This window comes from Haplochromis burtoni, unplaced genomic scaffold (assembly GCF_018398535.1).
Source record: "Haplochromis burtoni strain Fernald_Lab_line unplaced genomic scaffold, NCSU_Asbu1 Contig_32, whole genome shotgun sequence".
NCBI lineage: Eukaryota > Metazoa > Chordata > Actinopteri > Cichliformes > Cichlidae > Haplochromis > Haplochromis burtoni.
Genome location: NW_024582393.1, coordinates 1,782,106 through 1,793,416, shown reverse-complemented (window position 1 = coordinate 1,793,416; position 11,311 = coordinate 1,782,106). Strand labels below are relative to the sequence as shown.

General features: G+C 43.0%; 1 protein-coding gene across 1 annotated transcript; it reads left to right on the top strand.

Annotated features, from left to right (window-relative positions):
- The first annotated feature begins 8,286 nt into the window (after positions 1-8,286).
- msx1a (muscle segment homeobox 1a) lies at positions 8,287-10,503 on the top strand. The gene is made up of 2 exons (XM_005918596.3): positions 8,287-8,932; positions 9,138-10,503. The coding sequence occupies exons 1-2, from the start codon at positions 8,500-8,502 to the stop codon at positions 9,554-9,556; spliced, it is 852 nt and encodes a 283-aa protein (XP_005918658.1). The 5' UTR covers positions 8,287-8,499; the 3' UTR covers positions 9,557-10,503.
- Positions 10,504-11,311: the final 808 nt, after the last annotated feature.

Here is an 11,311-nt window from a genome sequence, read left to right as displayed (position 1 = left end):
TTTTCACTTAAATATGGCTTAGAACTGCATTTACAAGGTGCCCGTGCAAAGCGTGCAAAAGCATTTCTTTATTAAGTGTTAGAAGCTACTGGCGTTTTATTCACCACTTAAATATACGCTGTAAAAATGTGTCAAGCAAATAGCTTGTTACAATTTTTATTGTCACACCTAACACCATTCATCCAACTCACTTTTCTCCACTGCACTCAAACAATATGAGAGGCACTAATAATCCCAGAGCCCTTCAACACATCCAACAGAAAAGATTATCTAATGATTAAAAGCATTTTCTTACATATGCTCACATATGCTGTGTCACTTTCACGCACACCTAGACCTCTTTGGAAACCTAAACTTACTCTTGTTTTCTTAGACCCCACCCACACCCATCCACCCACACCCATCCACACACACACACACACACACACACCTATACACAACCCTGCCTATAAAGTCCAAAAAGAACACAAATAAAAGGCCAAGACCATAAATAAACACAAGAATTTGTAAGGTTGACTTTTGCAATTAGGACTGCAAGGGAAAATATATCTCAGAGAAACATTTTAATGAGCTTCAGCTAAGTAGCTGTGCTTTCTGAAAAAAAAAAAAAGCAACCCAGTAATGCATCATCACTCAAAAGCTGGTGCAGAGAACATTCTTTAGAATGTGAGATATTTTTCCCGTGTCCAGTGATGGCTCAGTAAAAGAGCCTTGGGCGTCATAAAACCTGAAGGCAATTAAAAGCGGTGATTTTTCACCACCGTTTCTAAATTCTGTAGCAATTAATCTGCCCAATTTGATTAGGAAAGGCACAAATTAAACAATAAAGACCTGTCTAATGAGGGATTAATTATGGGTAGCAGGAGGGGAGTGAAACCGAAGCACCAGCCATGTGTCAGTGTCTCCTGCAGACAGCGCAGGGCCATAAGGAAGACAAAGAGGCTCCTCGTCCATGTGGTCCTGCACTGATAGGGCCCCCCTCATCACAGATCAGTAGATCCACAGCCCATGAAGCCCGTAAATGGCTGGGCCATAATTGAAAGTGCCAAAATCAATGTGTTGACAGGCCTTGATTAAATTAAATATGTCTCCCATAGCAGAGGGGTGGGCCTGTGGAAGGAGGTGGGTGCAAGCGCTGCCGCTCGAATGAGCTCACTCACTGAGAAGCTGTGACTCCAGGGGCATCATGGAGTATGTGACAACCTTATTTAGAAAGCTAACATGGTTTGACATCATAAAACAGACAGAAAGGCAGAGGCAATGGTGGTGCTCTGGTGGAGATGTCTTTTTTTTATAAACACCTTTTTAAAAAAATCCTTTCAGAGCTCAATTTCCAAACATTAAAAAAAGAAAACTCTTAATATCCTTGATCTGTAATTTTTAAAAAATCACACAATGTTTGCAGTTATGCTACAATAATTGAACAGGATGAGCCATCTTTAAGACCTTTAGGAGGGATTTACAGTGTATTGCTGGTGTCAGTTATTCAGTATTTTACTGTAAAAAAAGCAACTTAATCTTAAATCTTCAGTGTGATTTTGGTGGCTTTAAAACACTGCTGAAGTTCAACATCTCAACAACAACTTGAACATACTATATTAAACTGTCTTGTATAGTTTATTCAAATATTTCCAACCAATCAGACCGCACTCTTGTACTTTTCTAAGTGTCCGTCATCCTTTTGCTTGCTTGTGACCTTATAGTGTGTTCAGTGTGAACAAATCTGCCTAAAACTTCTGATTTGTCCATGCTTTTTCCTCCCTCGTGTCCATATTAGCTGAATTTGTAAAACATCCTCCTGCATTCCTGCAGCTCACATGGTCTTTTTGCTCCCCGCTACAACACACGGATCTGTTGTGTCTTTTGTTCTTTAATTTGAGCCTGCCGGCCACAGGAGAAGTCAGAGGCAAAGGACATCACCTGTATATAAAAAAAAGCCAAACTCCTCATCATTTCAGGCTTTGCCCAAATTTAAAGGATTAGGCAGCCAGAGTCAGTAAAGGGTCACTGACAGTGTGTTCCTCTGGGTGGAGGCAAGCGGAAGGCTGGGGTGGGTTAGATGTGATGGTGATGGGGAGCTCCGAGAGGCTCAACCCCCTCTGGATAAACTTGAGTTTCAGACTGTTGAGACTTGTGAGATTAGGATGGAGCCAAGTCTGCTACGCTATGATCTGAAGGACAGGGCACACAGCGGCTCGCCATCTACAGCACAACTTCCCAGACAAACCCCCTGCTTCTGCCCCTTCCTTTATTTGTTTAGGTTTGCTTTTCTTTGGTCAGCTCTATAAAGCGGCAGAGAACAACCCAAAATGATGGGCTTAAGGTTTTTGTGAGCATTGGTTTATGTACGTGGTGTCACTGGAAGGACAAGGCAGAGATTTTTGCAGTGATATTTTTAAAAAGGCCGAGCCACACACACCACTGTATAAATCCCATGATTGCATTTCAAAACTGATTTGTATCTCATGTCAGTTCCCACAGGATTAATTTTCAAAACAAATAACTATGACCACTTTTCTTCCTTATCTTGATGAAAATTGAAAATGATTGTGATGTGATATGTGTTGGAGGAGCAAATTAGTGATGATGTCCACAGAGGAAATAATAATAAGTGCCATCCGATGGATGGATGGATAATAAGTGCCATTAAAACAAAAACAGGAGTAAGTGAAATGAGTGATTAGATAATGATCACAGTGAGACAATTTGTTTATTTAAAATAGTGTAAAAAGATTACTAAAGATCATGTGTGGTTACCAAAAATAAATTACAAAAACAATTACTGTATTTATATTCTAGTATTATTATTATAAAAAGTGTAATAATAATAATAATAATAATAATAATAATAATAATAATAATAATAATAATAATAATAATAATAATAATAAATCAGTTTGTTTTGAGCGTTGTGATCTAAGGGTGACAGTGTTTAAATGCTCTACATCATTTACTTCATTATAAAGGTTTTTTTTTTCTTCATTTCCGATTACAGGAACGATTTGTTGCTTAAACTACTGCTTGTTATGCGCTTATTAAGCATTTCATTTAAGACTCTATTCACTTTCTAATCAACAAGAGGCTCGGCGTTTGAAAAGCCCAAATGACGGACTTATCAAAACAAATCCCACGATTTGCCATTAGTCAATCAATCCATATAGATATCATATTACCCAGGCCAGTGATTTGCAAATGATTTTTAGTATGCTTCCTGTTTAATGGCGTGAAAGAAATAAAGGGGCGATAATTCAATTTCACACCAGTACCTCGGGTAATTGAGATGTCTTTGACTGAACGATGAAACGCTGTAAATTTAAAAAGCCGCAGTTTTATCTAAGTTTTACAGAGCGATGAACGCCATGGACGGTCACTGATAGCGCCGTGCTATCAGTGTGATTTTAAAGTCATGGGGAGGTCATGGTGTGAGACACAGAGAGGCTATCTGCCCCAAGGCGTATGTATCAGTAATTGTCAGTGTGTGTGTATATATATATATATATATATATATATATACTTATTATAAACGAATTATAGTTTATAATATTATAAACTAATAATAATAATAATAATGATACACATAGGCCCATGTTGGAATTTATCCCTTGAACTTCAGTATTGATTTTTTTTACAGAACAATCAAAAGTACTTAAAAATAAAAGTCAAACTCAGTAAACAGTTCCAGAAGTAGGCTACTACATTTTGCCCACCGTGCCACACCGAGGCGGTGAAATTAAGCCGATATTGCTGTCTGATAATCATCAATCAAAAGTTATCGTATTTAAATGTTAGCCCTAAATTCTGATACTCCATCACTGAAAAAAGTGCCCAAAGTCTAGTACCGTTCATTGTTTTACAATCAAACTCATTAGTAAGCGTGTTACTCTAAACGGTGTTCTTCCGTCGGCAGCTGTGGGGCCCGCAGGTCTTAAATAACCTCAGTGATAGCGCCGTCGCGGTGCTGGTTTTTGATTAGCGCATGAATATTTTAACAGATCGTGACGCGGTCACAGGTGCGTTTAACTTAGTGCTGCTGCTGTGGTTTTAACACAAATAGGGCCGTTTGAGCCAAACACCCAAGCTGTTTTACAATCCACTGATATGCCTGTATGAGAAAAACAAGTGCCGAGCGAAGCGTGCCGTTTTTTTCTACATCATACGATCATATGAGAGGGAGGGGTGCGACTGTCATTTGCAGTAGGCTACTTGCAGTTTGGTTGCGGGGGTATCAGTGCTAAGCAGACAAGCTTGAATCATCATAAATCCTGATATTTCTTTTTAGAGAGTCTCTTTTAACAACATGCTTCCTCCTCCTTCCCCGGGGATGGAGGCGACAACCGGGACTGAAAACCCCACTCTCCCTTTTTTTTATCCTGAACCGCAAGAAGGTTTTCATCAACACCGCGGGGACGCATTCATCCTGCCTGTCAGCCGGGGAAAGGTGAGGGAGATGAATGGGGAACAGAGTTCAGTAAGCTGTGCATCTGATGGACTCGGAGAAACAGGCATGTGACAGAAACAACAATTGTCTTTATTTCTTCTCCATAATCCGCACGCAGTCGTTGAAATCGCTGCCAAGCTGCAAGCGCACCTATCGCCGTCAGCTCGGCACGGCTTCACATTTGGATCTGATCTGATTTCTCTGTGCTCTCTTTTCCACGCTATTCCACGGGGCTAGCATGGCTGCTTTAAAGACGAGCCCTTTGTGATTCTCTGAGACACCAGCGCACGATGATTACAGGATATATAATCATCCTGTTTATTGTTTAATTTTTCACCCTGACTTACACTGTAAACACACACACACACACACACACACACACACACACACACACACACACTAAAATAACTAAAATACAATGACACGAAATGCATGACTATTCAACGTTCATGTTTTTCCAAAATGCTGAATTTGCGTAATTTTTCCAAATGCATGTTTTGATGGGGACCACACTCTTCTTCTTACTTTTATTCAATTTAACTTTTTTAAAATCATGATCGAGACAGTCTTTGTTATGTTATTTATTTCCTGTTCAAAGTTATATAAGCTTACATGTTTAAGCTTAAAACATGTAAGCTTTAAGATTTAATCAGACTATTATGTTAGAAGCCTTGGCTTGGATGGGTGAGCGAGGTTTGACAGAATTAAAAACCGTCTTCAGAAAAAGGAGACTTGCGAACTTTGGATGAGTACACCTGCTAAAGCGACTGAACCACCAGTCTGCAGAGTGTCAATTGCATCTTAAGCTTAAATGGCCGTGAGGCATTGTTACTTAGCGGCAGCAAAGTGCCCCGATCCGCCTGATTGCGCTAATTGCTTTGAAATGGGATACATTACGTATCATTACGGAGACCTTGGGCGGGACTGCCGGCTGTTCCTTTCATCTCTCTTAGGTGCATCACGAAGTCGCCATCCAATTAACTCAAAGCCACTTAATGTTGCTCAAAGAGCTTCAGCAAATTCCTCACAGGTCAGGCGTTCTGACAATATTTATCCATACTTCATCGTCGCTGATGGAACCTGTTCGTTTCCAAAAAAAAATCAAGATTTTAGCAGTTATACTCACGCGCGCGATGTCACGATCCACAGATGAAGGTCGAGCAAACTTTTTTTTTGCCTCGAAATGCCTTTTGACGTGGACTCTGTCTTTTATGTCTTTACAGTCTAAACGGACAGACCTTGCATGAAAAGGGTTAAGACAACTTTCAGAGTGGGCAACAATAGGCCTTTGTCGGGAGTCCCTGCCTCCTCACTGGGAATCAGAGGTAGTTTATTAAGTTAAATAAAGGCCCGATGAGCCTTACAGTTTTTTGTAACTCAACGCGGCCCTCATTTGTTGCCTCGGGATTTAAATGAAACGCTATGGTAATCGTCTTCTCCACGGCATATCGGTCTTTCTTTCTTTTTTTCTTTTTTTAAGGTCACTGTTTGGGATGCTAATTGCATCAACATTGTTTGCCAGCACCGCCGGCCCTCTGTTCACAAGGCAAATTAATCGGAAACAATGACACTGCAGCGTTCAGGCACCGCGGGGGTTAATTGTGACTTTATTAAAATCATAGTTTTCTGAGATATGTGAGGAAATAGTGTCTGGTGTGCGAAGCGCGCAATTAGGCCCAATAGCTGATGGATATCAGAAGATCGTTATTATCGCGTGATTGTGGTCACTAAAGCAAAAAAACACACTCCCTGATCACAGACCTGTGTTATTAAAAGTAAAACAAAACATCCGTTACTTTCATAGTGGACATCACCGGGAAAAAAGCAGGTTGAACCTCAATGCTGTTCACTTTAACTTTATTGTGTGCCTATTTGTGTTTGCGCACACTCATTTGAGGACTCGCTGTTTAAGAGTGCGGGTTAAGTGTTTGAGCCCCAAGCAGAGGGGACCTCAGTCGGACCCCGGTGTGACTTCAAAAGCTTCCAGAAACGATGCCACTCGCTTCAGGTTTGAGGTTTGAAGTGTTTCCAAACACACAACAGCTCCACGTGGAGACTCCTACCTGCACAGACACGCACACACTGACTGACACACAGGATGTGCAGCTGAGGTGATGATAAATGGTGACGTGCGCGTTACGCGTTTCCATTTTATATGCTCTAAACCCCAAAACAGCAACCAGGCTTTAAAAATGAAAGTGACAACCGGAAATCAGTCGAGACAGACCTGAAGTTTAACTGATCATTTGAATGATTTTATATTGTTTTTCAGGATCCATCATTTCTCTGAAACTATCATTCACACACAGCGTGGGCTCCTTGATATGTACTGACGGCAAGCCTCAGTGAACAGCAAATTATTAACTCATCGGCTTTACTTTGTCGTTAACAGCTGGCAAATCGCTGATGAATGTTATTTGCACCGTTCATGCGAAGGAAACATTTGCATTTTTAACCATGACTACAGCACAACATGGATTTTCCGGATTTCCCTCCCTGAGACTGTTTCGAGGTCTCAGCACCCCACACAGTCCCGCACCGAGTCATGACAACTCGTCTCCTCAGGGATCCGCGGTCTGACGCGTATCTTGGGAAACACTTGCACCATGGAATCCCTTTCAGCGAGGATACGCGCTCACAAGTAACCTTCCGTGGGCGCTGACCTTTTCTTCTGAGAAGCCTGCTATTACACGACTATAGCTCTCATTTGAATGGATGGAAATAGCGTGCGATCGGCTGAGAGAAAACTAATTTTTCAGGCTGAATGGCTCAGTGTCCCCGGGCTATAGGGCGGATAGAAGGAGGAGGCGGTGCCGCGCTCTCGGTGCGGGTTCAACTTTTTCAATAGTCTCCCTAAAACGTGGGGCGCTTTGATCCGCGCCGCTGCTGGCGCCTAAAAACAACATAAGTTGTCTGCCCATTAGGAAGACTGACAAATCGTGACAGATTGTTAATGCCTGGCAGTTAGCAACGCAGGAGCCACCAACTGACTGCGCTCAAAATCAATCACTAAATAAATCAATTAAAAAAAGGTAATCTCTTGCCTGTCTTTACTCCAAAGGTTTGTGAATTCTGGGATTTCTTTTTGAATATTATATTTACAAATGCGTGCATGCAGTGAGGCAGGGCTGTGCCCCCCCCCCCTTTTTTTTTTTTTTAATGCAGGGGGAATAGATAGCTTTAGTGGGTTTATATAAAACCCCCTCTTCGTGGAGTGGCCAGAAATGAGAGGGTATGCGAGCTACATCGATGGCAAATCAATGACAGTCCGGGATTAAAATATCTCTCCCTGGCTCCCACTCATCATCAGTTTTCAGGGTTTTTTTTTTTTTTTTACTTTAAGGGATGGAGTCAAAGAAGGGGAAAAAAATCCCACTGACACCCCCCCCCTCCAGCCCGATAATTACCCCTAAATGACTGCGAAGGCCTGTGTGTTTCAATCTGATTAGAGCCCCCGCAGCCATCAATAAACTGCGCACTCCAAGAGGGGTGCGTGGCACAGAGGGAGGAAATTGTTGTGCAACAGTCAGGACTTACCTAAAGCACTGCGAGGCCAAAATGGAAAATGGGTCGACCCAGTCAAAATGTTTGAGACTGTATAGTTGTGTTATCAAACATGGCAAACGAGTAGGGGCAATAATAGAAGGAACCCACACGCCTTTAAACCACCCTTGGCTTTTCATGGTTGGAGCTTTACTCACTAGAATGGTAGTGGTGGTGGAGTGATTGGGGGCGAGGGGGTGGGGTGTGGGGTTGATGAAACCACACTCCATCAAGAGTTTTGTCGTGTTTATGTTTATCTGACATTGGTTGTTGCAAAAAAAGAAGAAGAAAAAAAGAAACTTTCTTCAGCCCCCTTTCACTCCGGGTCCAGCCCACGTCTTCCCTGATTGGCTGCCTCTCTGTCCACGTCTGCCTTATTATAGGAGCTGCGCTCCAATTTGGCCACACAAACATGAGGATACCGTCACATTAGGGCAGCACCGCACCAACTCAATAGCATCTCTTCCCCACGACACTGCTTTGTAACGAGTCGTTTCAGCGGTGCCGGTCGGCCTTGTATGGCCCCATCGATATCCATGTCCGCTCTGGCTGCTGGTTTGAAGGCTGAAGATATTTCTCCCCGCTCGGTTCTCGTCAGCAGAGGCGAAATGCAGACCAGCTTGAGTCCCACGGGGGAGACCGGGAAGCCAAAAGTCCCTATTCTGCCCTTCAGCGTAGAGGCGCTGATGGCTGACAGGAAACCCAGCAAAGAGGTGCCATCGCCGGATCCTGCTTCTGTAGCCGGGACGTCCCAAGTGCTGGGAAAGGGGGCGCGGATGGGTTCTTTTGGTAGCCTGGATACACCAGTCTCGACTTTACCTATGAGCTCTACATTTTCAGTGGGCGAGATCATGAACATGCCCGAAGACGTGCTGATTAAACCCGAGAGCCCGGACAGTAAAGACAGGACTTCGTGGATACAGAGTCCACGCTTTTCTCCCACATCTCCAAGTAAGTTTAAGTTTCAGTTAAGTTACTAAATTAGAATTTAAAAATGTCTCTTAGCGATATAAGCATATGTAAGCGAGAATATCTAGTTTTTTTTCTCTTGGTATTGTGTTTTACGTGTCTGTAATACTTTCTGTTGGTCTTGTGTTGATCTGGCATTGCGCGTCGACACCAGAGTTTTGAATTAAATCGTTCTGTCTTCCCATAGGAAGGCTGAGTCCTCCTGCCTGTCCACTGCGAAAACACAAGACGAACAGAAAGCCCCGGACCCCCTTCACCACATCCCAGCTGCTCGCCCTAGAGAGGAAGTTCCGCCAGAAGCAGTACCTTTCTATCGCCGAGCGCGCAGAGTTCTCCAGTTCTCTCAACCTGACGGAGACCCAGGTTAAAATCTGGTTTCAGAACAGAAGAGCTAAGGCCAAACGCCTGCAAGAGGCAGAACTTGAAAAACTGAAAATGGCAGCAAAGCCTATGCTGCCTCCAGCTTTCGGGATTTCCTTTCCTCTCGGTACGCACGTCCCCGCGTCCTATGCAGGGTCGCATCCGTTCCAGAGGCACTCGCTGCCGGTTTCTCCGGTTGGACTGTACGCCGCTCACGTCGGATACAGTATGTATCACCTCGCTTGACAAGGACGGAGGACGAGGGCAACGAGCAGCGGGACGCAAAGGGGGGGTTAAGGATGTTTTGTGAGGGCCCCTATTCAGAGGGGACCCCTTTGGACCAGTGAGGTGACACTGCACCACATAAAGAAGCATCCTGGTGCCGAGGTCAGTGTCACACCTTGTCAGGTGAGGGCGAGGCTTCTTCACAGGACCCCCCCGCCCCCCCCCCCCCCCACCCCCCCTTCTGAGGCTCTTGAAGTTTAGGCACTTCTCTAGACCTCGCCAGTAAGTTCCCACACTGCAAAAATAAAAATAATCCAACTTTAATTCGTCATTTAATGTCAACTGTGTTGTGCCGAAATGAATTTGAACGAAGGAGAACATAAACAATGTAAAATCTTATTTGAATAAATAGGATGAGACTTTAAATGACTTTAAGGTGGACATTTTTGCGGCGCGGAGGTAGAAAGCAGCTTAAACCTGTAGCCCTATGGTATATCACTAATGGACTTTTAAGTATGGACTGTAGTGCTGTGGCCACACAGCTCACTCCTTCGCGAGTGCTTACAGCCAGGTGAAAAGGCGAAAGGGCTGCACATCAGAGACTATGCACCAAAAAAAACTTTAGGCTGGGCTTTTTTTTAATTGCATCTGTAGGCTGCTGCCACACCACAACATCCATACTTTTCATTTTCTTTCTTTCTTTTTATTGCATTCATATCAATGCGTAACTATAGTGGGTTACTAAATCCAGTATCGGTGAGTGCTCTTTTGTGAATTTTGAAAACCACAGCATTTTTTTTATTGTTATTTTTATTCTTTTCTTATGACAGCACTGTCTGTTGTCGGATTGATTCCCTTCGGAAGGGATAATTGTACTGTAAAATAATGTATATTTGAAGAATATCCTCATTTATATTATGAATATATTTGTGACATAACTTAACAATAAATTGTTTATTCTTTTTTCACTGAGAGGTTGCTCGTTTTGACTGACAGGATGCACACTGTTGCGCCGACGGTGAGGCGAATTACTGTAAGGAACTTTAGTCAGTATTTAATCTTTTTAACGCCTTAATGAACAGAAAAAAAAATATTTCTTCTACTTCAAAAAAATCTACCAGGTCTATTAAGGAGTAGAAATTAAAAAACAGGCTTCTAATGAGCTCGATGACTTCAACATTTAATTATTATTTTTATTTTAAAACGTCACAGGGACGATTAAAGGCTTCACGTGACCCATACTGACAGAGTGACAATAGAAAGCCCCACATTTGCTTTAGTTTTCCTTGCAGTTGAGCCTGTCACACTCACTGTGCGCTCCGGCTGGTGTGCGCTGTGAATTTAAACTTGTCACATGGTATTTGGTGGAATGTATTGCTACAGCTGTCGCCTCTCGCTTTGAAACAACTAACCTAGATTTTGTTGGCGCCAGAAGAGTTTAGAGGGGGTGGAGATTGCGGGAGAGGAAGAAAGAGAAAGAGAAGGGGGTGAGACAACCAGTTGTGCTGACTTCAAAACACGCCGATAAATATTGGGAGATTGCTTCTCCGGGGCTAAACTCCTCGTAAACTATCCGCTTGAGTGTCATTATATGCATTTAGGGTGTAAAACGAGCCAGGTGACACCTCGTTTTGAGGGGGAAGACAGGGTGTCAGGAGCCATGTGGCACATAAAGAAAACATCTTAACCTGAATTTGAACACCGGAGTCATTTTCTGCCATTTTCTGCGGATCAGATAAAGAAGGAGGAGGAGGTGGAGAAGGGCTGGAAGAGGAG

Bases quoted from the DNA above. Each gene is read 5' to 3' on its own strand.
- msx1a (XM_005918596.3), top strand. From the start codon at position 8,500: ATGGCCCCATCGATATCCATGTCCGCTCTGGCTGCTGGTTTGAAGGCT. The intron at 8,933-9,137 runs GTAAGTTTAAGT...GTCTTCCCATAG, and splicing joins CTTTTCTCCCACATCTCCAA to GAAGGCTGAGTCCTCCTGCC.